This window comes from Grus americana, chromosome 4, assembly GCF_028858705.1.
Source record: "Grus americana isolate bGruAme1 chromosome 4, bGruAme1.mat, whole genome shotgun sequence".
NCBI classification, from domain to species: Eukaryota; Metazoa; Chordata; class Aves; order Gruiformes; family Gruidae; genus Grus; species Grus americana.
This window is the reverse complement of record NC_072855.1, coordinates 49,670,075-49,697,853: the sequence shown is the minus strand read 5'-3', so window position 1 is coordinate 49,697,853 and position 27,779 is coordinate 49,670,075. Positions and strand designations below refer to the sequence as shown.

At 46.6% G+C, this 27,779-nt stretch overlaps 2 protein-coding genes across 3 annotated transcripts in view; one reads left to right on the top strand and one right to left on the bottom strand.

Moving 5' to 3' along the window:
* Window positions 1–27,779, top strand: part of LOC129205924 (signal recognition particle subunit SRP72) — a 79,481-nt gene that overhangs the window by 16,995 nt on the left and 34,707 nt on the right. The window lies entirely within an intron of this gene.
* Window positions 410–17,134, bottom strand: REST (RE1 silencing transcription factor). 2 transcript variants are annotated; one of them, XM_054824369.1, is made up of 4 exons: window positions 16,992–17,134; window positions 14,776–15,686; window positions 9,145–9,228; window positions 410–5,935 (listed from the first exon to the last, which is right to left on the bottom strand). In XM_054824369.1, exons 1-4 carry the CDS (start codon window positions 17,114–17,116, stop codon window positions 4,236–4,238), a joined length of 2,820 nt encoding a protein of 939 aa, XP_054680344.1. In that variant the 5' UTR covers window positions 17,117–17,134; the 3' UTR covers window positions 410–4,235. The 2 variants fall into 2 exon arrangements, with proteins under 2 accessions (XP_054680344.1, XP_054680345.1); XM_054824370.1 differs by lacking the exon at window positions 16,992–17,134 and adding an exon at window positions 16,624–16,869.

The following is a 27,779-nucleotide window of genomic DNA, read 5'->3' as shown; positions in this document are numbered from 1 at the left end:
TACCTCTGAAACTCAAATTTAAATTCCGCAACTTTCATCAAGTTGCCTTTCTTCTCACGTGGCAGGGAACGTGCCTTTCATGCCCTCTGGGGCTGTCCTGCCAAGTCACAAACAGGTCCAGCATTAAGGCTGAACCTCGTCCGCATGCGTGCATCTCCCACCTTGTGCCCTGCCCCGACTGAAGCAGGCAGGGAAATTAATTCAGTGGGGTGAAATGGAAGCAGCAGCTATTCCTGGAGCCATTGTCCCTGTCTGCAGTGTGCACGCACACAGCCTCCATTTACCGGCTCCCCCAGACCGTGCTGGCTTGAAGTCATGAAAAGCTCTGTCTGCCGACGATGCTTGCACCGCTCCTGCCTTGCGTTACAAGCGGCTTTCACAGCCGTTAATAAGTGGGAGATAGAAGCTGCATGTTACTTAATAAAGTTTATTTAATCATAACTATGCTTAGGAAAATACACTTGTAAGGGTTAATATAATGCAATTTAGTTTATACTACATTTTGGACAAAAGACTTCTTATACATGTTTTAGATAAAAACAGGATGTATGATCTGGCTTGTTTTACATCTATTACAAACGTAGAAAAGACTGTCATGCACTACAGTAGAGAGAGCATGAAAAAAATTACCTTTGGTTTAATTCAGAGAATACAAGTATTGCACTGTAAAAGCATCAAACATGGTGCAACTAAACATCATAAACATGTTTCCATGCCAGTTTACAAAATTTGTTAGCTAGTGTAATTTTAGAGAGGGGGAAATATATGTACACATAAAACAATTCCATTAGCTATTTGGATTCTGTTAATATTGTATGCACGCCACATATCTACACAACTGACAGTCAAGAAAACTCCTGAATTTGATTTAATACCTTTTAGCTACATTAAATCTGTGAAATCAATTAAATCTGTTGAAATCAATGACATTACCACATCTTTAACTGGCCTGTCAGTTGTTAAAACATTCTTCTTCTTTAAATGACTAAAGTTCCAGCCTAGATCATCAAAATCCAGAAATAGCAATTACAATACCATGGGTTATTAATGCTTAGCTACCCACTTCTAGGTAGCCCCCATTTCTCAGGGCAGTTACTTTGAGTGTATAGATTCGTACAGCAAAAGCTCAAAATGCCACGTTGCTCAACGAGGGCTGGCAGCGTAGGGGTATCATTGTGCTAATCCTTCCAACCGCGCATCGGAGGTTGAACACTCGTACAGGTATTATTGCCAAGAAACACAAAAATTCTAGCATTGGCAAAAACAACACAAAATAATTTAAGAATATTGAAAAAAAGACACATACCAAAAAAAAAAAAAGACATTGTTTAAAGGGAGATACAGCAATGTACAACCACCAGGTACGGTGGGTTACCTGACCTGCACCCCCCCTCAAATACTCAATATTAGCAATGTCTAACATTTTAGGTACACATAATGCATTACATCCTTGCTGCTTTACCATAACACACTCCCAAACCTCGGTCTTAACCAAGCAGAGAAATCCAACACAGTTCTGCACCAACATTAGGTATTTCAGGACATTGTTGATGAGTCTCAGATAGAATCAACTTTTCTTCTTCTTAATATGTTAATAATTTGTTTTCGGTTTCTAATCTCGTGGTAAGAAACACTGCCAAACAGGAGCCCACTGTCATCTTCAAAGAGTTCTTGTCAGATCAAGCACTGAAACCTTGACCACTTCCCAGAAATGTGCAGCAGAGTATCTCAGAGAACCACATCTTTGTTTTTATCTCATAGAGGGAGATTTCAAGTCAGTCAACACCATTATTTTCATTTAAGAACAAACCAGAAAAATTAGCAGGCCAGTCCACAAGTTTATTTGAACATAGCTAAAGTCCTCGAAGTCTCTCACAAAATGGCAAAGGCTCTTCGCAAGGATATGAAGGGAGCTATAAAACCTCTACACAGTACTGGAATGCCCAGCATCTGCTCACATCACTCACAAATGGTGGCAACATTTATATATAAAGGAAACACTATTATGAAAGAAAAAAAAATACATCTAAGACTATTACAATTGGTTGTTTAGGAAAACAATTCAACTAAGTTTATTTTCTTAATGTTTAACATAAATATAGTTGCAACTTGATCTTCAGTTGACAATGATTGTCGCAGCCAAGGTAAGGATTGAATACTATCTAAGCAAACAAAAACTCACTATACATTATACAATTTATTTCTGCCATGAGGGATGCCTTCCCTCTCAAATCTTTGGCCTCCTATCACCAATCTCTCCCAAAAGCAGAAGCAATGTAGCATTGTTGCTCTCTATTCATTCAAGGCAGTGGGTTTGTTTGGAGGGGAAGAATAGGGTTTATTCCAGAGCTTACTTTGAGAGTATTTGCCATAAAGTGCTCTGACAAATACTGTCTGAACTCCTCAACTCCACTCTCCAAATAACACCTGCCTCCAAATTTGCTTCTTTGGAGCAGACAACCAGAGAAGCTGCCCCCAACTCCTCCCACTGGCAAGGCGGCTAATGACAGTCAGAAGAGTGTACAGATGGGACTGGAGGGTTTTGCTTTTTCCCTGCTGGTTTGCATTTTGTTTACATTTTGCCACTGGTTGGCTTACAAGCAGCAAGCATGCGATCTCTCTTGTGTTTGTGTGTGCCAGAAATTAAATCTGTTTAGAATTAAAAACTCCTGGTATGACATTTCTTGCATGTAGACCTGAGATAACAATCTGATCACTTACGTGTTTCTCTCTGCATGGAAGCAGGATGATTTTATTAAATGCAGCTTGAATGAATAAGGAGCAGGAATTCCTACAGTTTTTAATGCCAGGTTTGTTGCTTACCAGTTGATTTATCTTTATTTGTATTTTTTGGTGTGTGAGATGTTAGATTTTGATGAACCATACTTCTATCAGTCCTACTGTTTTACTTTTTTTAAGCTCATTAAGTTTGACTGCTGTTCACCACAGAAATGAAAAGACGAGGGGGAAAAAAAATCATCTGGACTTGCAGAATCTGCAGACCATTTCCACTGAGAGTATTTTCCTGTCTGGTGATCCCAAATCATAAATTAGAATTTATTACTCTGTATGTGTATTCAAAATATCAGAAGTGGCATTTCCATGATGAAACAAATCCTGTAAAATAGTGTTTTGAAATTGCATTGATATCCTTTTGCTCAAGAACTATACAATGTTAAAGCCAGTCAAAAATCTATAGCCAAGCACTTCATAATTTCAGCAACTTCATGCACAACTAATAATACCCCAGGAAAACAAGAAAAATCTGCAGTAAAGATCATCACAGAAAACTGTCATAGAAAACTGTCCAATGGTAAGCAACGAATCTGAACGTTTCCAAATAATAAAAAAACCTTACACAAACAAAACCAAACATGCATATATAAAGTGTACATGTACTGCACAAGCGCTATTCCTAAAGGATTAAACTGCATAGGTAAAAATCAAAAACAATGTGCAATATTTTAAGCCCTTAAAGCACAATTAAAAAAAAGCAGAAATTAAAAATAACAAACTTGCTCCCCCACAACAAAGCCAATTACATATCATAGTCATTAAGATATTAATCAAGACAGAGGTTCTCCAATCAAAAGTTGGAAGGACTACTCCCATATTTTGGCTCACCATTCACGCTTAGGGGATCTGAAATGTACGTTCACAATTATAATTATCTTGAACAGTTATGTTCCTCACTAGCCAACTCTGATCTCTTTTACAAAGTGCTCTTTTATGTAATAGAAGCTATCTTCCTGGTAGAAAAACTATCAAGTAGTTTAACACTTTGAACATCAAGACACATCGAGAAGAACTAAAAAAAAAAAAAGGGGGGGGGGGGGAAGAGGGGAGAGAGAAGAGTTGGCTGCTAGAACAAAAAGCAACTAATGCCAATGGCTCTATAAACATCCAACTTGTGTATCGTTAGCTACAGTCTTGTTCCTAAAACTCAATTTATAGAAGAATTGCATAAGCTAATAGACTAGAAGCTTACACTGACTTTACAGGACACCACCTCATACACCCTACCTGCCTTCTCTAATGAAGGGATCCAATAGTTAATGAGTTCACCATTACACAAAAAGTTGTCAAAAAATATTTTCAACTTAAAAAAAAACAAAACCAAAAAACAAACCAATGCAGACACTAAAGCAAACCGTGCTTAAAAAAAAAATCTACAATATCTGTACATAAGCTGTATAAGATCTTACAAAAGAAGACTTCTGAAACCACAGCTACTTCTACTCCTGCCCTTTTGTTGCCTTCTCAAGATAATACACATTAACTAAGTGGCGATTGAGGTGCTTGCTGTATTCACCTTCCTTTTTAAATGAGCGGTCACAAAAAATGCACACATAGTTCTCCCTGGCCGCTGTGGTGTCTGCAGCTCCTTGTGACGTCTTTGGACTTGTTTCCTCTTGTATGGAGCGAGCGCCATTTAACCCCGAGTCATCGCTTCCTTCTGATATGTTGTCACTTATGTCGCTGCCTTCGTGGCTGTGGATGCCCTCATCCTCATCCATTTCCTGAGATTCATTCACCGCTGTGTTATCCGGAGATGATAAGGCCAGAGCAACTTTAGGGTTTTGCGTACACCCTTCTGGGGGTGCAGGTGCCGGCACGGCATCTCCTGTTGGCTCTGTTGCTGGCAGGCACGTCTTAGTCAGGTCCATTGGGTCGGAGTTACTCACATTTTCTGCCACGCAGGGTTCCTCCGGCTCCTTCTCAGGCGCCAGATCTGGCACCACATCCATGGGCACATCCAAGCTTTTTTCAGAAGACACTGCATGGGAAGATTCCTCAGGGCAAGTGTCTTGCCCTCTGTCCGCCTTTCTCTCCTCTTTTTCACCAACAGTGTCTTTGCTCTCTTCTGCTGCAGCAGGCATTTCTTGGTCCTCTACCTCAGCTTCTGTGTTTGCATCCTGAGCTGGCAGACAAAGCTGCCCTGGGTCTTGTATGCAGCTTCCTTCGGGATCAGTGCTCTCCCCCTTGAGAGCATGGCCACCATCATCATCTGATACCACTGTGTCAGTGGGATCTTGCTCCCTCTGGTTGCTGCCCTCGATGTCAGGCTTCAGGCATTCATCCTCTTCTGTGACAGGACACTCATCTGGCATCTCCTCATCCTCGATCTTCTCCTGATCGAGTTTACTATTTTTCTTACTGTGCTTATTTTTCAGAGCTTTCTTTTTTCTGTTTTTCTTAAGGCAAGAATTTTGCTTTTTAGGCTCCTCCTCTGGTACATCACTTTTTTGAGCTTCCTGGCAGTCTCTGGGTTTAGTTTCCACTTTCTTTTTCTTTTTTGTTACTGCTACTGAGGTATCATTTGCAGGCTCTTGCTTTGAGGAAGTTCCTTCAGACTCTGCCTTTCTTTTGATCTTCTTTGTTTTACATGTTTTCTCTGCATTTTTCTCAGTTTTAATATCCACCTCCTTGTTTTCTGAAGCTGATTTCCGACTTCTGGTTGTCACTTGGCCTGCAGAAACATTGCTCGTTGGCTTCTTTTCCTTTGCCAAATTATCTTTTTTCTCCACTTTCACAATTTTCTCAGTTTTCTTTGCAGCTGAATCCCCTTTCGTTTGTTCCTTCTCTGCTTTGTCAGTAATGCCCTCGGAAAAGTCAGCTTCACTCTTTTTAGTCCGTAGCTTCACCTTTGAAACATCCATGGTGATGTCAGAGCAATCGGGATGCCTGGATTTGATGTGATACTGCAGGTTACATTTTTTAGAAGCTGCATAATCACAAACAGGACAGAGAAACTGCCGCGGATTGACGTGGAGCTCAACGTGCTTTTTGAAATTGCTGCGGTCAGCTGTTTTGTAGTCACAGTGTGGGCAAGTCAGAGGCTTCGGCCCATTGTGAACCTGCCTTGCGTGACGAGTTACTTCATGCTGGTTTGAGGCCACATAGCTGCACTGATCACATTTGAATGGCTTCTCACCTAAGAAAGGAAGGGTGGAAGGGAATGATGGTGATTATTAAGCACAGGGGGTGGGGGGTGGGGGAAATCACTTCCCACTAATACAGATACAGAGATATGAAACTCAAAAAGAAAAAAAAATTGTCCATGCGCCTTTAAAATTAAGTAAAGTCAACATAAGAAATCCACAAATCACAAACACGTTCACAAGACACCAAGAACAAAATACAAAAAAGAGAAGGGGCAAGGGTTGGGAAGAAGGGGATCCAAAACCAAACAAGCAGTAACAACGTCACAGGTTCTGGCTATGCATACATACCGGCAGAGATCTCTCTACAGTAATATTAGCAAATGGAATCCATACCCAACTGGTCCATTGAATGCATTGTAGAAAAATGGAAATGTAACATTTGATGAATAGCAGTTTCACACAAACGTTTCAAAAAAGTCCAACTTTACACAGATTTAGCATACTTCATGTTTGCATTGAAAAGGAAATGAGGGAAAAGAAGCTAGCAAAACCCAAAGCACGTGAGAGGGACACACTGCTCAGATGATCTTTCCCTCTGATAATTCAGTTCACTGCTATGGTCTCTCAAAACACATGAGGGAAAAGAAGCTAGTAAAACCCAAAGCACATGAGAGGGATACACTGCTCAGATGATCTTTCCCTCTGATAATTCAGTTCACTGTTATGGTGTCTCAAAACACGTGACTGCTGCAGGCTTACTCTTGGCAAGGCAACCATATGTAGTCCAAAGCCATCATGTTACTACTGAAATCTGGATTTAGTTTTGCAATGACTCTTGCAGAAGTGTTCCTGAAATGTTCTCCTTAGTGCATGCCGCTGCAGAAGTGGCTTTCCATTTACACATCAAAGCAAATAGGAAAAACACTTCTAGCACAACTCAAGTCCAGGAATACTTTGAGAACATCTGTGCATGTGCAAATTCAGCTGAGGAATTTGGGATGCTCCTGAGCTCTGAACCAGCATCTCAGAACTGACCTACAGAACTAACGCATGCCACTTCCCAAGTATGCTGAAAATCCAGTCCAGCCCCTTCTGCTCATGGTACAATAGTACTTCTCCCACCCCTGCAACCCTCTGCCCCGACACTGCCCATACTCATGCTGCTCCTCTGCAGCATGACTTAGGAGACCAGAGCAGCCTGCAGCAAAGATGAAGTCACTGTATGGTGTCTGCTTGCGTGTTAGCCACATGGCTGATCTTGCAACACCCTCACAAACTCTGTGAAAGGCTGTGCTGCTTCCCTGGCAGGAAGGATGAGGACACTTGGTTAAGAGTCTAAATCATTTCACGTCTGCCTGCAGCATCTCTTTATTAGTTAAAGAAGGGTTACTTTGATTCCCTATCATCTTCAGCCTATCTTCTTTCCTTCCTTTTTCCCTCCTACTTCCTGGTGACATTTTCCGCAAGTTTAAGCTTGATGTGCTTCACTGCTCATTCTTCTCACACGTATGGACCTTTATCACCTACACTACAAGGAACAGTTCCATGTTACACAGAGTGAGGACAAGAACAGCCTTTCTCTTACATACACATGAAGAAGCTGTTCTAACTGCTCAGAGGTAGCTGCAACAGGGTAACTCAAAGGTTGTACATGAAGAGTTTGTGTCCATCACCTCTACTAAATCCAGGGGGTTTATTGTGCAAGTGGAAAGGACATGTAACAAGAAGGCTAAGAATACAGCTACTGTAGGCTCTACACCACTGCCGTTCACTGTCTGACATTTGAAGAAAGCTCCAGCACCAGTTTGCCTTAAAAGGCCAGCCTGTGAGCTGCAGGAGTCCAGAAATTGCCACAGAAAAGGTTCAGCTGCCTGGGCAATGTGGCAAGACATGTAGCAGAAGTTATGAGAGCTATTAATAAAGCACCCCTGATAGCAAGAGTCCCATGTGCACTCCCACATCTGTCAGCACAGCTCACGCCCTCCCTCCCAGACCTTCGAGTCAAGGGCCAAGGGCAGATCCCACTTCTCATATCCTTTGGATTTGAGACTTCTTTGCACAGACAAGGGGAGAACAAGATGTTCATGAAATAGTTTCCAGGCTCGGTATTGAGCAAACCATTTACAAATTCACATTTAGCCCAGAGGTTCAGCCAAAAATTATTTTTGTTTCTGGAAGCAGAATACTTCATTCACAAAATTCTCAAACCAAAATACTGGCTATTTTAAATGAGTCATTTTAAAGCTGGCTATTTTTAACAGGTCCAAACCCCCCCATCCACAACAGTTAAAATTGCCTGCCTTCTGGTTTCAATTAAAAGCCTCATCTATTGAAATTGAAACAATTAGTGCTCAGGAGACTTTCACGACTGTTTGCTAGGATTAGGAATTCACCTAAGTCTGGTCAATTCAGGTATTAGCAAACCAAATGCACAGGCTGAGACCTACCCAAGCTCCCCTGTGAGGGCCACAAAGGACAACCGTGCTTGTGTCTAGCATACCTATGCTGTTACAACTCACAAAAATGCTATTATTTCATTCAAAAAGAGATTTGTAAGAGAAAGAACAGGTGATTGTAACACCACAGCTTGTGATCGGTGATGGGAAACAAAGGCCAGTTAAAATTGCCATTTTGGCTTTTAGTGCCACAAGACCTAGTCACTTGTGAACACCCTCCGAGTTTGCTCTTTCCTCCTCCATTTCTCCTTGCCATAAACAATTTGCATCTTTCTGTAATACTATGCAAAAACTAATGGTTCCCTCAGAACCCCTGGGTGAGATGAGATCACAGACATCACGGGGGAGACTCTCACCTGCTCAAAATTTTCCCAGCTTCATTGATTTGAACTGAGTTATGACAGCAGACAGAAGACAAGAATCTGCTCCTATATCATCACAATGTTGTGTTTGCCACTGGATTACTAGGACTACCAGAGCAGGCCTATGGACCTCAAATACACCCCGGAGAGTACAAGGGAAAGAAAAAAATATATTCTTCTGTTGTCATTTTTATTAACGACACTTAGCATTTCCTTAGCAGGTAAAGACAACCTTCCCTGTTAAAACAGGAGCTAAAGCTCAGGCTATATAGGATGAGATGACATCTCACACAAAACTGGGCAGCCTGCTCTAGGTGGCCCTGCTTGAGCAGGGGGGCTGAACCAGATGACCTCCAGAAGTCCCTTCCAACTTCAACCATGCTGTGATTCTGTGAACCACCCCCCTTTTCTTGAGTCATGCTGCTGCCGCCCCTTACCAACCTGAGTGGGTGCGCATATGCCTGGTTAAATGGGTCTTCTGAGAGCTGGAATAAGGACACATAGCACATTGATAGGGTCGCTCTCCTGCAAAAACAAACAGCAAATTAGTTACTGAAACACAGCCGATTCCCAAACTTGGTTACTAAGATGTACATGTGATCCTCAAGTTGTATTTGAGGGCACATTACCTCTCAGCAAAGGGCCACAGTGAGAAGCATATGACCGAGCTGGATCAGTGCAACGTCTTGCCTTATGAATGAGGGTAGCGAAGGGGTAGAATCTGAGAGGGGCACATCCTCATGTCTATCTGGGGTCAAATGCTAACCTCAGGCAAAAAGTGATGAGGACAGCCACCTTTAGGAAGCCCTAAGCCACCAGAGCTGTCTTTCCTACAGTATTTTCTCCCAGTGCTCAAAAGATGCACAAAAGGTACAGACCCTGTAAGAAACCAGGTATGTTCTTGCTTCACATAACACCTTACCTGAAAACTCCGTGTTTAATCTGGATTAAGATGGGGAGCAACCATCCATTCAGTGCAGACCTGCATTTGCCAAAACACAAGCACAGGTAGAGACTGGGTCTCTACTTCTGAAGTTTTAGGGGCAGAGTGAAACCAGCTTGGAGTGTGGAAAAGCATGATGCTTCACTCAGTGAAACTACGCTGCTAGCAAAAGGTCAAGCGTAGCAGCAACATTTATTTTGAAGGCTCAAATCCCTCTGCCTGCAGAGTTATTGTTTCTGGAGAACTAATGGAAACTAACCTGTCATAAAATAGTTCTCCACAAGGGACAGTTAGCTTGTGTAACTATCAGTACAACGATACTGGAAAATCCTTTTCAAGTGAAGACAAGCCCCAAATAAAGGCAGACAGTTTTAGAATTAACATCTGTTAGGCAGGTCCAGATAAGTACCGGGGTGTTTTCCCCGAACTGCTAGCACAGCCGAGAGAGATCTAGGCTGCGTTGTCTCCACTTCAAGTTGCAAAAACGCTTTTTAGTCTAGGGTGGATACCCCCAACAGAAGATGGGAGTGAAGTTGGGAAGGGAAAAGTAAGTTAGTCGTAATATTTCTTCAAGTCATGGTCAGAGTTACACTACAGCATTTTGCTACATCAGTTGAAGCATCCAACCAATGTGTTCTCCAAATCACTGAGACCTGGACATCAGCAAAAGCCCTGGATATAGGCTATTTGTTCACTTTCAGAGGCATAGCTTTATCTGCAGCAGCAAAGACCTTCATCTGCCAGTATTCGATGTGAGGCTCCACTGCAGGCCTTTGCCAAAACAGCAGTAGAAGTGGTCTTTGTGATGCAGACTAACCCCACATTTCTTCCTCCCATCAAACATTTAGACTATTGTTCTTGACTAGATCAGCAGTTTAAAAGGTAAATTCACCCTAACAACCACACCCCCCCTCCCTTTCCAGTTTAAAACAAGGTGGGAGATTGGTGGAATACACACAATAAGATTAAGTCATGTACAAGGGAGGGGTAGGCCTTTTGTTATAAAGAAATGGTTTTGTTTTTAAATGACTCCTTACAAACTGAAAATATGTGGCCAAAGGTCCTGGAATATTCAGTCATGTCTTCTTCCCATCACCTGAAATTTCTTATCTTTAAAGTTACCTGCAGCATTAGGAATGTGTAACAGGCTTTCTTTCAGGTATATTATACAGGGCACAGCAACAAAACCTACCAGATTTAAAGTATGATGAATGCAACTAATTTAAAATCTGTTACTGGCACTTGAGAATTAAATGCCTGACTACATTGCAAGGGCTGTTTTATAAAATGCTACTCCCCAAAGGATTTTTATTGTAATTTTACAGGCTCATTATATGCAAACAAGCCACCAAAAAAAAACCTCTCCACAAGACAATTAAAGAATAAGCCCTGATCTAGCAAAAGCTTAAGCAGGCACTTAACTCCATGCAAATGAACAGGCACACCAACAGCAGTGAACGAGTTTAAGATCATCTCTTCATAAAGCTTTTCTTGTAATGCTATTAAAAGTTCTATCTGCTTGAAATGAAATTGCTTCCAAACTTCCAACACAGTGGCAAGAAAGAAAGATCCCCTATGAAAACCAAAATAATTAAAAAAAAACCAACCGAACAAAAAAAAAGATAGCCCAAAGCTAGGCACTGAACACTGGGACTGCCTGAAGCAGATGTCTTATTTATATAGCTCTGCAGATAATTTTCAATTAAGTCTTCTAGAAATTGCTTCTAACAAGTAAAATGGAAGAAACTGAGAACAATGCTGCACTGTCTTGCACACAGTACAGTTCCAGGATCGGCAGTGTGAATAGTTGGTGGCATAAATCAAGTCAAAACTTGGTCTAACACGTCTAATGATCACAAACAAGTCCAGGTAGATCGGTCCCTGACACAAAGGGTCCTCTCTGCCCCATCAGCAGAGGATGGGACAGCCCTGAACAACTCCAATCACCCTCTCCTGGGCAGCAGACAGGCTCTTCCAGACACAGCTTTCCCAGCTGACAAGCTTAAGACCATCTCCAGGGTGTTTAAACCACCCCTCTGCCCAAGGGACCCCGTATTTGTTAGCAGCCTGCCACACAAGCACTGTCAGAAGCTGCAAGGTATCTTCCAGTACAGGGCGGGTTCATGGACACCTGCTTTCCAGCATGGATGCAAGCAACAGGCAAGCAGAGAACTTCTGTCGACCTTCCCGTGGTCCCCAACCATGCAGAAGATAGGCATTCCTCCCACCATGCAAGGTACTAGCACACAGACCCTGGCCGTGTGCTCTGGCACTTGTATGCGGCCTTAGTAAGTCAATTCAGTCCACTAACCAGCAGAAAACCAACCTGGGGAAGAGGAAAGGAATATTTTACTACCATTTTTGTGAGCTGAATCAACCAGTCCCAGGATACGGGGAGAAAACTGAGACTGCCTTTCTCCAGCAGCAGAGCATTTGATCCTGCGAAACTGCACTCTGTACAGAGTCAGTGTTTCAGAAAACCGGATGGCTCAAACACAGCAGAATCCAATTATTTGCAAGGAGGCACTTTCTCACACAGAAAAAGGCAGGTGAAGTACAAAGAATAGGAGAGAGAGAAAAGTATCTATCCAGAATTATTTAACCTATGAGCAATCAGAAAACTAAAGAAACAAACAATTCCAACTTTCTTCTTATATTCTGAACCCATAAAATAGGAAGAAAATGAAGTATGCATGTATCCCTCTCATCTTTTTTCCAACAATTTTTTAAGTTTTAAATGAAAATTATAATCCAAAGGTATTTTAGTATTATTCAGACAGTTTTTATTAAATTCAATACTAGTAACATTCTGCAAATACATTTGACTATAAAATATCTGTGGGTGTTTTTTCTGATTTTTAGGGGGGGAGCAGGGGGTGTTTGGTTCGGGGGGGGGGGGGGGGTTGTGTGTTGTGGTTTTGTGGGTTTTTAAGGCAATCAATTACACATTAATACCAGCAGAAACTTTTAGCTTGCTGTATACCTGCCAGTAGCTTATTCATTCTTCTAATAATTTTCCTTTAGCTTTAACACTCCCCCCCTCAAAATCAATGTTACTGGAAACAAGGCACATTCCTAAATGAGTCTACTAACATATTTGAAAGATTTTTATCAAGTGAGAACTAGCTGAAAGATCTTAACATTTTATTTAAGAGCTAGCAAAGAACAACTACCAAGGTAGATTAAAAAAATGCTGAAATCATAATCACTCATTTCAGCTTAATTAAAATAATGAAAAGACATGGCAAACCAAAGAACCAGAAACCTTGATTGCACCACTATTTCTAAAGGAGAAAAGAGGAACTGGACAATATCCTACATAGTTTAACATGCTGGATTTTTTTTTTTTTATTTTAATACAGTTCACTGGTAAATTGGTCAAATGCAGTGATAACAAAGCACTTCCTCAGCAAACATTCTTTCATCGTTAGCTCCTGTAAAACCCAACAAGAGCTTTCAGAGATCAGAGAGGGGACCTAATGTCATGTACAAACACAAGCAGGGATGAATTTAAAGTCGAGACAAATGTAAAACAGACAGGCACCACAGCATGGGCTCACATTTGGCCATGAATTCCCCGGATGATTTATTTAGTTTTTCTCCTATTATTTTGTCATTTTTACCTGGTCGCTTTCCTGTTATCTCCCACAATACACACAAAGAAAACAAACTGGAGGATAAACCACACAATTTTCCTAACACCTCTCAGAATAATCTTTGTTTACTTGTTTAGGAAAAAAATATTTAGACGGGACCGATTTTTAAACTGATGGTATCCTCTAAACAACAGCATGCAGCTCTTGTTAAGAGAAGAATATGTCTTAACGTACTAAAAATCCCAGTACACCCTCCCAACCCCGTCAAAGCAGATACTAAAGCATGCAGACCAACACAAACTTCTGCACACTTGAGCTCAAGCCCAGCCCCGAGGCCACCCGAGTCCAGCCCTCCCCCTCCAGACAGCTGCAGACAACTGAACTGAAGCCTCCAAACCATTCATGTCACTGCTGTGACAAAACGTAACTTCAAAGGAGAAATTCCCCAGTGTTTTGCTCAGCCAGTGCAGCTTACAATAAAGGGGAACCAAGTCAGGTCAGCACACTCGAAGATGGTTAGCAAGTCTGCCCTCTCCTCAGAAAGCCTTGACAAGGTGGGAATAAAAGCTTCTTAGAAGCTGCAGGAAAGGTCTGAACTGCCCTCCCACTTCCACAAAAGGGATCAGGAGGCAAAGCAACTTGCATCTTGCTCCCCGAAGAGGCGAGGCGGCTAAAACGTCCCCTTGCCCATTTTGGCCCTGGGCTAGAAAGGAGCCTCAAGTTTGGCTACAGGATTCCCCATGTGCGAGGCTTTTCCTAAATCACCTGCAGCCCCAGCTCACAGGATGGCAGCAACACTGAAGGTCCTCCGATCCCACTTGGAATAAACCAGAGTAGAAAGGGGCCTCATGCTTTTCCTTGAGATTACAAACCAGAGAAGACAGGAAATCAGGCCAGAGACTCCCTCGAGGGCTTCCTACAGGCCCACAGAAGTATGTGCCTACTTCTGGCTACTGCAGTGATGCAGACCTTAGAAAAAATGAGGCCCCTGTACGTTAAGAGGAATTAATTCACTGGGAATACAACTCTTATTCTGGTTTTGCAGATGCTGGAGGGCTCCTTCGCATGTGTGTATCAGTTCTTTCTTCTCTGTAATTACCGCTTATTCGAGTTTCAGCTCAGTCTGAAGGTACTATTTTCAAAACTACCTATGTGATTTAGGCACCTTTTGTCAACCTGCTTGTTTTTACAGTACGTCAGGCTTTCGTGTTGTAGACCCCAACAATCATCACAGGCATGCTTTGTCATGCCCTCTTCAAAAAATTAGCTTAAAAATACTAAAGAGGATGCTCCTCCTTTCCTCTTGGGCCCCTGACATTGATAGACTTTCTCAGTCCTCTAGGACTGTAGACTGGAGCTCAAACCAAATCCCCACTTCCATGAGGCTACAACCTGGTAGCACCAAGAGGAGACAGCGCAGAGCTTTATCGGGGTGGAACAAATTCTACATATAGAAGACTCTTGGCTTGCTTCATTCATCACAGTTTCCCAGTCCTCTTAACACACTTAAATCAAAAAAGATGAAAGACTTACCTGTGTGAGTTCGAATATGTTGAATATAATTGTTCTTCCTGTCTGAAAAATAGGAGCATTGTGAACAGGTATACACTTTCCTGGGAAAATGATTTCTTAGGTGTTTCTTCCAGTGATATTCACTGACGGTAGTATAAGTGCATATGGTACACTTGTAGACTCTCTCATTTTCCCCTGCTTTGTTGTGGTGCTTCAAATGAGCCAGATAGTGATCATATCTGTTAGTGTTATAGCCACAACGATCACAACGGATTGGGCCCTTAGAGAAATCCACCTCTTCTGCAGTGCAAGAATCAGACTCCTTCACCTGGGCTTGCTTTTCTGCGTTTTCTTCCACGAAGAATTTCTTAGCACTGTGAACCCTGATATGATGCACAAACTCCTCTTCAGATTCTGCCTCGTACTGGCAAGGCTTACAACGAAACGGTTTGCTCTTCAAGCTCTTACACCTGTCCTCTGTGCTTTCTGGAGTACCCGGTGCTTCCAATGAGACATCTTTGTCCACAGTGGGAGGCTTAGGAGGGGGGCAAGCAGCTGCACCTTGGGTTTCCACACTAGGAACTTCAAGAGAGCTTAATTCCACGTTTTCAGGTGCCTCGCGGTCACTCTCCGCAGCCTGGGTATCTTCCATACCCTCTCCATCGCTGTCTGAGAAGTTGCTGTCCCCCACCGTTGTCAGTTCTGCCATTTGCCTCTCTTCTCCAACCAGGTAATCGCAACAGTTGCCATTGACTTCTCCCGTCAGGGCCACGTTTGCCAACATAATAAGCTGAGGAGCTGCCAGCTCAGCTTTAGAAAGGTCGTGTAAGTCATACATGTCATTGGACAATGCCATACCAATATTAGCACTGCCAGGAAAGAGGCTGTTCCCACCAGACTGTCCCAGCACTTGAGTTGCCATGGCAATAGTTCTGTTGGAAGAGAAAAGGAACACCTGTAAACACCCGAGTTGCGGAAAAGCCTCCTCTGCTTTGTACTGCCCAAGCAGCCCTCCAGGTAACACCAGAAAATTAAACCTCTTCGCTGAGGCACTGGGCAGCGGGTGGCAGAACCCGGGGCGAGGGCTTCCCTGCTCCCACAGACCACGTTCGGCCTCGGGGGGGCAGGTGAGGATCCTGTTCCTCTCCCGAAAGGGCTGTGTGGTTCCACCCTACGTGGGGTGCAGGATCCCACCGTATGGAGGCCGGGCGGGGGGGGAGGGGACCGACAACGGGGTCCCACGTCCCTGGTCCCAGGCAGGGCTCCGGGCCGACGTGTGTCCCCGCGCCGGGCCGGGTCGCAGCGCTGCCCGCTCCCACGGGGCCCGCCGGGCCCCACCAGCTCCCGCGAGGCCCGCCATGTCAGACACCGGGGGCGGCGCAGGCGCCCGCGGGTGGGAGCTGAGGCCGCCGGGCCCCGCCGAGGGCCCCCGCCCGGCTGCCGGCCGCCCGGGGGACCCCGCCGTGCCCAAGGCCGCCAACAAAAGGGGGCGGCCCGGCCACCGGCCCCCCCGCGGCCCCGCGCGGCTCGGCGCACATCCGCCGCGGGAGGCGGGGGAGGCGGCCGGGGGAGCCGTGCCGGGCCGTGCCCCCGCCGCCGCCCTCCCTCTCTGCCAGGCATGCGGCCATTTTCTGCCTGCCCACACAAAGCGGCCCTCCCCGCGCCGCCCGCCGCCGCCCCCCGCCCGCCCGCCGCCGCCGGGGGGCCCGGCCGGGCCCGGCCGCCCCGCCGCTCCCCCTGCCGCCGGCCCGCGGGGACGGGAGGCGAGGCGAGGGCTCGGCTTCCTCCTCCTCCCCCCCGCGGCGGGCAGGGCAAGGCAGGGCAGCGGCCCCGGTGCGGGGGCGCGGGGTGAGGGAAGCGGCTCGGTACCGGCAAGGTCACGGCGGCCGCGCCCACCCGGTGCCCGGCGGCAGGAGGGCGAGCGGCGCCCCGGGCCTCCGCCCGGGCCCGCGGCCTGGGGCTGCGTCCGGCCCGGCCCGGCCCGCCCGGCGGCGACATCGCCTTCCGGCGGCGGCGAGGCCCGGCGAGCGCCCCCGCGGCCGGCGCGGCGCAGGCGGCGGCCGCGGCTCCTTAGCCGTGGTGCTGATCCCCCCGCGGCCCGGCCCGCCCCGCCGGGCCCGGCCGCCCCCGCCGGCCGCAGATCAGCCCTGGACAGCGCCTCTCGCCCGGCCCGGCCCGACTGGGCCCGGCTCCCCCTTCCCCCGGGCCCGGGCCCCTCCGGGCCCCGCCGCACTCACCGGCGGCGCGGGGCCGCCCGGCCGCGCGGCTGCTGCGGGGCGCGGGGCGGTGCGCGCGGGGCCGGGCGCGCGCGAGGTGGGGAGGCGCTGCTGGCGGCGGCGGCGCGGCGGGAGGCGCCGCGCATTCCAGCACACAGCGCGCAGCGGCGGCACCGCCCCGCCCCGCCCGCCCCCACCGGCGCCGCGCGCCCCGCCCCGCCCCCGGCCGCGGCCTTGCGGGGGGCGCGGGGCCTGGCGCGGGGGCGACCCGGGAGCGGGGGGGGGGGTGGGGAGGGGCGGCGGCGGGGGAAACGGGGCACCGGGGGCGGTAGGTGTGCAGGGGGCCGAGGGGTCACACCGGGGAAGGGGGCCCGGCAGGGCGGAGCCCTCCCGGCGGTGGCGATCGTGGTTCATCCTCGGGAGCAGAACCGGCAGCCGGGGCGGGGGATGGTGGGTTTCTCCGTGCCCGGCGCCGCCGCCGTGCTCCCCTTTGTCCCGTTCAGGGAAGAGAAAGCTCAACCGAGCAGAGCCGCGGCGTCGCCCACGGCATCCCCTTCACCGTGCCCCGCCGTGGCACGGGCCTGGCGTGGGCCGGACAGCTAAGCGTCCTCCACGTTGTCTTTAAAATATAAATCGCCCCGAGGAACCATAGGACCGGAAACCTCCGTTGCGATTCCTCTACGCTCCAAAACCGGGGAAAATGACCCAACGAGTGGCAGTTGCAGAGCCCGGCCACGCGCTTGCTCGCCATGGCAGGCCCCTGCAACGCAGAGCGCAAGAACGGCAGCCAGCCCTGGTTGGGTCAGTGAGGAGAAATCCCAATCCTCAACGAGGAACCCAGCCTTCCAGGTGGTTCTTTCTTCTCTTGGGCACTCGCGCGGCTCCTCAACATCAGTATCTGAAAAGTCACCTTGGGCCTGAAATTCTTCAGGTCCAGCCGATTCGTAAATCTCAAACCTTTCAGTGGGAGCCAAGTGCTTAATGAGCTGACATCACCGGGAGGCTGCAAAAAACCCCCTCCTTTCGTCTGGCCAACTTCAAAGCGAGCTTTGCTGCACCGCCGGGCGGTGGGCGCAGAGACGGGGGCAGCCTCCCCAGCTGGCAAAGCGGAAACTTCTCCACAACCGGGAAAAACAAACAGGTTTTTTTCCTAGATACAAAAATAATAGGAGAAATTAAACTATGGAACTGTTGAAGGAGCGTAAAGAAGTTTTGTCAGGTATTTAAATGGGGTATCTAATGAGCATCCCTGACGGCGGGATGCAGGCCACGGCTTGGTAGCTCCTCCAGAGCTGCTCGCATCTCTATTTGTCAGAATCCAAGCCCACGGAAGTACTTAAATCGATATTTAGACAAACACCCAGATTTTAGGACTCGCCCCAAAGCGTGATGAGTACACTTGTGGATGGCGAGCCACATCCTTCCCGGCGCGCGCTGCAGAGGTTTGGGGTGTGCCCTGGGCACGCCTGGCCACCCTCCTTGGCAATGCTCCTGCAACAGGCACGCGCCGTTGCCCTTCAGTTTAAAACACCGCCACGGTTCTGTCACGAGTCAGCTCTTTGCATCTTTTTTTCAGTGTCTGATGAAGACCCATGGTGATTTGGGGTTTATGCTGGAGTGGTTTTTTTTCAGGAAAGTATAAAAGTGGACTCTTGCACCACTTCAGTGCTTTTTTTAACTCTAACATGGCACTTCCAGCTTTCAGAAAGCTGCTGGTTAAAACTTAGCCAAGCACATAAATAACCCAAGAACCTGGCTTTCTTTCAATAAGGCTTCATTTTCTAAGTTATTTTAAAGGAATTTTGATGTTTCCCACCTCTTTTGAAAAATGTTTAACAGCCTTTTACAATTTACATTTCTAGAAGAGTTTCTTCATTGTTTTGGGGTTTTTTTTTCCCCAAAGACTCATTCATTAGCAGTTACAGAAATGCCAACCGTGCTTGCGTATCTTCCCAACTGGCCCCGCTTCTACTTAGGTATTTCTGGTTCCCAAGGGCAAGCTCCTTTCTCCAACATCCCTATATGCCCGCCCGTCATTACAGAGGAACTCTGTCACACAGGTACGTTATGTTCTGGATTTATACAGATTTATATATAATATGTTATAGATTTATTTGAAAGAGGTTGCCCTAAAGTCTTAACCTGAGCTCCCTTGCCAAAGCATCAGGCTCTTGCAAACCTCCAGGTGTCTTTCCTCCTGCTTTGCCGCTCTCAGGATAATTTCCCGTGTTTTGGAGTGGGGTGCTTGGACCGCAGCCGTGCTCTGGCATTAGCACAGGCTGCAGTTCTGAGCTGCTCTTTGGGCAGAGAAACTCAGCGCATGGCAGGACAGACTCACATCAAAGCTTTGCCTTTCCAAAAGATACGGCTGCAACTGGCTCAGACTATTTGGCTCCAAAAAATCCAACCCAACTTTCAGTCCAGCTTTCAAAAGTGGTTTCGACATCGCGGTTGCCTACCCCTCTTCCTGAAGAACTCGCCTTTTTCGCAGACAGCTCTTTGCTCAATGCTCTCCTTATCCCAGCCCAGCACAAAAGATGCGTTCCCCAGTGAAAAGCCCCTTTGAGCTCTGAGTTGAGCATTGCCCCTAAGTCAAGTCTGAGCCATTCACAAACCCCCTCAACTCTAGTGGCTGCCCCATCAGATTTATAGGTTAAAACTCAAGTTACGCCACCTCTTAGCTGCGCCAGCAGTCAAGTGCTGTTAGTTCTGCAGTGCTTTCCAAAAAATCCCACATGTGCACCCCAAGAAATCTTAGCGGCTCACGGAAGTGGCTACAGCAATTATTTTGTGGTCGGGATGCTTTTGAGCAGCTTGAATGTAGATAATTCTGCAGTGAATATGTATCCTGAAAGAAATGATCCACATCAAAGTCTGTAATGTCTGCAAAAAAATGCAATAGTAAATAAAAACTTCTGCCAAAACAAGAAACTTGACGTTAACGCAAAGATGGATTGTTTCCATTCTGGATCAGCTGGGGAGCAGGGAGTTGAAACTGGGTTTGTAATAGAAAGCATACCTCAATATCAACATCCATCTGTTATAAAAATAAAGGCACTGCATTCAGCACTGTTAAAGCATTTTAGATGACTGGAGGTTCCTAAGGGAACTTAGGTTCTTTCCTTTGTGTACAATTTCACAATTGGATTTGACATAAGTGCCCTTTTAGGTTCATTCACTGGAAGCGCTTTTTTTTTCACCGTCTGGTTTTCCTCATCTGGGTTGTTGGGGTTTTTTTTGAGTGACCAGATTGCTTAGGCTTCTCTGAAAGCACAGCTCTTAATGTTATCTTAATAGTATTTTAATGTTTATCACTTCAACAGAGATCTCTTTTGCCTTTCAGAAACCAGTCTGACCAGATTTCTCAACTTTTGTACTCTGTGGGTACGCCAATTTGCTGTAACTGTCTATGTTAATGTTGTAAAAATGTGTTTATGGTTCCAGTGTTCTAAAAAACTTAAATATTAATTGCTTCACTGCCAGGAAAATAGACCCTACAAGCACTTGCTTTAAAAATACAATGTAGGCTCCCTCCACTGAACTTGTAAAAAGCTATTCAGAGCATCACAGGTTATATACACTTGGCAGTATTGTGCTCTGAAAGGACTCTCTTTTGGTGCTAGTGGAGAAAAAACACTGCTGCCTGGGTTAAAAAAGGTCTCCGTTTGTTTTGGTTTGCGTCATTTGCTACTTATAACACATCTCGTGTTTGAAGGTCAGAATGGGACCAAATTGCAGGCCCTATGCAGCATCACTTGCATTTCAGAAATTCTGGCTTTAATGAAAAAGCTCTTTCTACAGCTTTCAGAATATGTAGGTCTCATGATGACAGGAATCTCATAAATTATTTTTTTCAAATACTCAGGAAAATTCTCCAACTCACAGCCATTCCACCGTGGCATCTCCTCCTCCTTCTAACATGAAGTTTTCTGTATCTATGTGGTGAACGGGATCAGTAAAACAACACGTATTAAAACGACCTCTCCAAAAAGCTCCTCTTTGGTCATCAGCACCAGCTTATCCCACCTTGCAGGGTCAGTGGAAATGCCACGTTAGCTCTTCTGCCTAAAAATTAATGTAATGCAGGGTCAGTTTCTGAGATTACCAGTTTACAGATGGTTATCTGGATTTAGCTACTCATTCCTAGCTCTTGCAGAAAAGCAAACAGAACAGATTACATTCGTTATGTTTTTGCTACCTGCTTGCATGGCAGCGGGTACTGTGAAGGGGCAAACTTCAGCGAAGTCATAGTTTCATACAGTGCAAAATACCATGCTCAACTAAGGCAAAGACTCTTCAGGTAAGTACTTACTGAAAGTCATTTTTCTATTCACAGGACATTTCTCTACAAGCAGTCAGGCTTAATATTTCTAGCTGGTTTTACATAGCCTTTTCAAAACGTTCTTTGGCTCCTAACGTGTCCTGTTACCAACTGCTGCGGCCGCGATTTTACCGAGCGGTAAATCCAGCGTTGAGGCTGCCACTGCCGGACCTAACCCACCACAGCCATCTGACTCAAAGCACGAACCCGGCACAAATGCATCCTGCCAAGTCCCCTTCGTTCCAAGATGCTCCGAACGGTTAATTTTGTGCCGTCAGACTTTACACAGCTCCCATTTATGTGGTTGGGTTTCCAAATGATTGCAGGTCACGGAAGGGAGAGCCGGTGGGTACCAAGGGCTGTGGAAAACGTGCTCGCAAGTTTGCAGCTGGAAGGCATGCAGTCGGATGTCGGGGCTAGGCACATCACACCTAATCCTCTGCAGCGATTCCTGCCTTCTAAACCAGACAAATAAAGTTGCCCGAGTAACTGTTTGGAGGGCAGGGTAATGCTGTACGTGGAGTTACAGTGCCACAGCCTAAACAGAGGTGCATCTGCCACACATAAAACTGTTTTTAAAAGCCTTTCTCATCTGGGAGCAGAGGAGTTTGCACTGGTGTAACCGGATTTGGAGCGGTACGTCTTTCGGGCGATGGCAGGGTAGGGAACGGTGTGCCATGCCTGGTGTTTGACAACAGTTCTCTGGGTGAGCAGTTGTTTCTTAAGCAACGGCTCCCTGCTCTTTGCCACTGGCTAATCGACAGCCACAGGGATTATGCGGGGAGGAGAGAGGATGTAATGGGCAAGTACTGGGTAAGAGGAAGAATAAGGAAGGAAGAAGGCCCTCTTTAGAAAGAACCTGTGGTTGTAAGGCAGGCTCAGCTGACCACGGGTCCTCTACCTTGGTTTCCCCTTCATTCCCAGCAAGTCAAACTTCACGCCGCACGTCTGCTCTCAGTAACTCTCCTGCTGGGAAGAGCCTGCCTTATTCACCTCAGGTTCAGAAATCCCACCTAACTTTCCTAAACACCTCTGGGTGTAACCCACAATCCTCTCCCTCCTGCTTCTCACCAGGCGTCCTATGCCCGCTGGCTTGGAAGTGTCACTCAGCCAAACCCATTTGGGATGGGATGTTCACCTCATCTTTAATCGAGCACTTTCTTCCTCTGTTCCCTCCTTCACCCGAGTCTTCGCTGTACCTTCCCCAGCACCGGAGCCGCTGCCTGCTCTCCCACCTTGCTTGCAGCACAAGCTCGTCCTCTGACAACCAGGCAATATTTAATCCCCAGTTTAACTCTCTGGAAGAGCCATACCTTTCCAGTACCAGGGACAAAAGAGGTCAGAGATCAGACAGTAGTGAGGGAAGGGTAACCCTAAATCATGCGGTAAGAGCGAAATACATCCAGCGTTATGTAGAGATGCAGTAAAAGCATCTTTGCCGCTTGCTTCAGCGCACAGAGGTTTTTTTCCAGGAGACGTGAGGATGCAATCCCCTTGTGTCAAGTCACTGTTCTCTCCAGCCCAGCTCTCCAACCTTTGCTGTTTGCACCAGTGCAACTGTACTGGGAGAGAAAAATGAAAACGTAGCCTAAATAAACATCTAAACTAGATGTCCTTTCCACTTCACCTCCAGTAATCGTTCAGTCAACAGAAACATCGTTTTACCAGCCTGAAATAATCCCCGAGAATCAGTGAAGCGTACAAGCATTTTCCCAAGCACACTCTCCGCACACTTCCCTGGATTTCACAGGCTTTTCCAAAGGCTGAACTCTTGGTGATGCCGCACAGGGCAGGACACCCATCCACCGGCTGGAAAAAGCCCCCGAGAGTGTTTTTTGCCTTTCTGTTCCCAGGGTAAGCTCTGGGCTTGCGGCACGGTTTCAAGTGAGGTTTCAGCGATGCACCCACACCAGTACAATACTGGCTAATGCCCAGATTTAAGCGAGGCCTAACATTTCTTTTATATATGGAAAATTCAGTGCTCTGTGCAGAGAAAAAGTCTTTTCTATTGTGGGTTTTTTTTTTTTGAATGGGAAGCCGGGGGGGGGGGGGGGAAGCCCCAAACTGATGGCTCTCGGTAACAGCTGCCGCCTCCCCGATTGATTGACCTAGATGGGCAGTTCAGTCTCACACCCCGGTTATGAATGTCTCCCTTTTCACTCTTTTCTTTCGAGTATCTCTGCAGCTCATCTCGGACTAACAAAACTCTGCCCCACAAGGTAAGAAAGAAACCGGAAAAACCGCATCCCACCCATCCCTGCAGGGTGATCCCTGCCCCCAGCCTTTTGTCTGCGGGCCCAGCAGGACCGGGATTGTGGCTTACTGGGGGGGATGCGGTGCCCAGTACGATCGGTTTCCTCTCCCGGTTTGCGCTGGGGCCCCGAGGCACTACTGCAGGACAGGAAAATCGTGCCAGTCCTGTTAACTCTCCCCTTGCCAGCCCGCTCGGAGATCTCCTCCGGGACAGATGCAATGGTCATTTGAATGAACTCGGGGTGCTTCAGGAGCAAGGCAAGATGTTGGGGAAAAATAAGGTGAAAAAGCTTATTGAAGAAAAAGAGTGAAGAAAAAGCAAAATGCAAGCTCTGTTTCAGCCTAATAAAAGGTATTTCCTCTCCCTACAAGTCTAACCCGACTTACAAAAGCAGAGTGCTATGGCTAGAAGAAGCTCCTACAACATTCCTGTCTTGGGCGGAAATGCGGACTAGTGCACTGAGATTTTATTTGTTAAGATCTGTGAGATCTTCAGATCGATCTTCTGTAGATCTAGATGTTACATGACCGCTATAATATAGCACACGCTGTAATATGGCACAGACTACAGCTCCATCTCCTGAAATGCAAATAAAGTGTTTAATAGTTGTCTTTTTGTTTATTTAGGATGTTCAGTAAAAATGGCACGGTTGCCCAAAATGTTGACTACGCCTTTTCTCCTGATTTCAATGGAAAATCAGGCCACTTACTGAGATGAAAGAATGTGGATTTTTTTTCATTGTCATAATCTTAACATTAGTGTTTCATGCACAAACTTTCCTGGAAGACAGGTAACAGTGTTACCTGCCCTTGTCTGGTGCTTTGAAAAATTAACACTTGTTGAACAGTCTTGTCTGCAGAGCGTGAAGGTGTCTGACTACACCAAGGGCAACTTCTTCTTCAAATCATCAGTCCAACAGCAATGCTGAATAAGGGGGTGCTAACTATTGTAACTTTATTTGGTCTACATTTAATTTTCTGCCAAGAACGTATATTGGGACAGGAACACAAAATAACCTGTACTCTTCTCTCCTTCCACCTACACCAACAAAAGCTCTAGTGCAATTACAGGCCTGCTGTTTGCAGAATTTCAGTAAACTGGGAAAAGTGCTTTTCAGCTAGCATTACCTTTCTGTACTAGGAGGCTGTGCCAGTGGACTCATCCTCGTAGATAAGGATGTAAGAGCTGACATACTGCCTGGGAGGAAAGCTCTGTCCACCACAGCACCCCAACTCTGACAGACGCCATTAACACTTTCTGCCTCTGGAATTCAAGGTCTAGGGGTTTCTGAGCCGGAAGTCACATAATGACTCAGTCATCGATGTGTTGACTTTCTGAGAAATTGCCTAATCCTTTCCATCTCACCTTTGGTTTTGGCCTTTAAAACGTGCTGCGGTGAGGCGTTTCATAAACCAGAGGGCCTGTAATTTGAGGTGCATGTATCTCTGAGCTGGCAAGATTATGAAAATGTGTTAGGCCATATGTTCAGGAGCAGAGGAAGAGAACAGCAGGGACAGCCTGACCCAGCAGCTGAATGTATAGAGTGACCTCATAAGCCACGACTGGGGGATGCAGCTCCTTCGGCGCGCTGCAGCCGCATCGCACAAGAACACCCTCCAGTACGTCGACTGGCTTCACCAGAGCATCCTACATCGTTGTGTTTTTTTTTTCCAAAGATCTCTGTCGCTGACCATTCCTTGCCCTTGCTTCATTTGTCATTCCAGAGCATGAAGCATTCCTGTAGCTCAGCTGTCTTCCCGGGCCTCTCCTGACACGCTGTCCAAAGGTCATCAAATACAATCTTCCCTCGCCTGCAACCTCTTGGCTTGGAGGCCCGCCAAGCTGAAGCTGAGTGGTAGCACTCATTGCTCCACGAGGCCTCTCAGGTGCTTGAGCAAACAAAGGCTGGAGAGGAACAGATGCCTCCGTAGCACGTTCAGGCTGGAAACGCTCACCAGCTCCTGCCTGGGACTCCTCGCTCTCGCCCGCTCTGCTCAGGTTGAACGCTGACGGAGACGGTTCGTGTTGTGTTTCTCTCTCCGCTGCTGCAGAAAGTTCTGTTTCTCAGTTATGCACGGGGCAGCTTTGCAATGTAAAAGTCAGTATCTGTCCAAACCCTAATTTTCTGCATCGGCTGAGGGAATGTGTTAGTATCTCGGGCAAAACTGGATTACTTGATTCAACAGTGGTTTTCCTCTCATCGCTTATGCTTGCACTGTTTCAGCTCTATACACATTCACTTAGTTACAGCCTAATCTCCAGCTCCTTGTTAAAAAGCAAATACATCCTTCCACCTGTTACGAAGGAGAGCACGTAGAATTAACCAGCCAAGCTGTGTGACCCAGGGGGCCTGGCTGGATTTCTAATAGTCAGGATGAGGACGCGGGATTTGCCTACGGATGGAAAATAGCACTTCATTGCTGACAGTAGGTGTCAGCAGCAGATGACAGTTTGAGCTGAACAGAATCTCCTTGACTCAAAGCAAAGATGGGAACAACTTTCAGAGCTGTTTCAGCCTACTTTGAGCTTGATTTTGACCTCGGTTGCAGAAATAGCACAGATCAGTTTGTTTCTGTCTATGCTTGCAACCACATGAATTTCTGCACTGATCTAACTTTGCTTGTAACTGCTGCCAATTCTTTGCAAGCTGTGTATCAAACTACAAAGAGCCCCAAACAGGTCTGACTTTACTGAACACCAAACCTGTCACAGTTCTAAGTCTTCCACTCTGGCTGGAGTTGTGCAGAAAGCACTGATGGTATTATTCAAATCCACAGCAATAGACTACTCCTCCTCTTGGGAAAATAACGTTGATAAAGTATTCCTAGGATGAAGGTCAGCTCTGCAAAGTTGTTCCACTTCAACATTTTATCTACATTTATTATGTGGTTGGGTTTTTTTCCTCTTTCCTTCAACCATAATTGTTTTCTGTCTGTTAAAAGCAGATGTGATGCATTTACAGCTGCTAAATGACATGAAAATGACTACAGGAGTTGACTGGGAGATGAATGACTCCCATTACTCAGCAGCAGAAAAAGGTATTTTCGATTGCTGGTAGTTCCAGCGCACAGGAGGCCTGCAGAAGATGGCTAGCAGGACCACAATTCTCAGGGCCAAGTCTCAGAGGGTCCTGTACAACGACATCTGACTACAGCTGTAGAGCAAAGACTGCACAGGAGTCTCAGTGCCAGGGAAGTCAAGGCAAATCCAGTAAATGAGCAAATATTCCCCCGTGCGGTAACTCAGAGAGCTTGGTTTTTAAGCAGACGGCGATTTGTCTCCACCAAACTTCATGGTGGATAGTTTGAAAATTGAATTGGGCTGTGGCTGAGATGGTCCTCAGAGCAAAAGGCGTCAACACGTATCACTGATAATTGCCCTTAGGACGACTTTAGGGATGCAGGATGAAACTTTCAAGCCCTGTAAAATAATCCCGACATAACCGCTCTTAGAGCTGCCTAGCAGTTCCTGCTGTTGCGTGAGAAAAGCGAGCAGACAGGACATACTGGGGCAAAGGCTCCACCTGCAAGCCTGGCTCTGGCTAGTGCAGGTGTAAACTTGCTAGCCTTCGTCGTGCTTGCCTGCTGCTCTTTCCATTTCTGGCCTTCTCAGTTCGTTCCAAGACACACTGCAGCGGGAAAGAAACATGGGTGCAGGGCCAAGTCCCCTTTTTTTGTGCTTGGCACTAGCATCATGGCATTTTCAGAAGCACCTGATATCTTTAAACATACACCTACCTACAGGATTTGCAATGGCATGTCTGTGGAGAGGCTGAGCTAGCACATCGTAGGCCAGCTTCCCGGTTATACAACTCTTAGTCATTCCTAAGCGCCATGGTTTAGCCCCAGCCAGCAGCTAAGCACTATGTGGCTGCTCGCTTACTTTTCCAGTGAGGTGGGGAGGAGAATCAGAAGAAAAAGGTAAAACTTGTGGGTTGGGATAAGGACAGATTACCGAGACAGCAAAGGATGAGGAAAATAACTACAACAGTACTTACAAAAGAATATACAAATGCAGTTTGCTCACTCCCTGGAACCTGATGCTGGCTCTCTGAGCAGCAACTCCTCCTCCCAGGTCAGCCCCCTTTTATATACCAAGCATGACATCACACGGTATAGAATACCCTTTGGCCAGACTGGGTCAGCTGTCCTGGCTGTGTCCTCTCCCAGCTTCTTGTGAAAATTCACTCTATCCCAGCCAAAAACCAGGAGACTAAGGTAGGATGGAGAGGATG

Excerpts from the sequence above, each read along its gene's own strand:
- REST (XM_054824369.1), bottom strand. The coding sequence starts at position 17,116 with ATGCGCGGCGCCTCCCGCCGCGCCGCCGCCGCCAGCAGCGCCTCCCCA. Across the intron at positions 9,229-14,775 it reads ACATATTCGAACTCACACAG|GAGAGCGACCCTATCAATGT; the intron begins GTAAGTCTTTCA and ends TTGTTTTTGCAG. Across the intron at positions 5,936-9,144 it reads GCATATGCGCACCCACTCAG|GTGAGAAGCCATTCAAATGT; the intron begins GTTGGTAAGGGG and ends TTCCTTTCTTAG.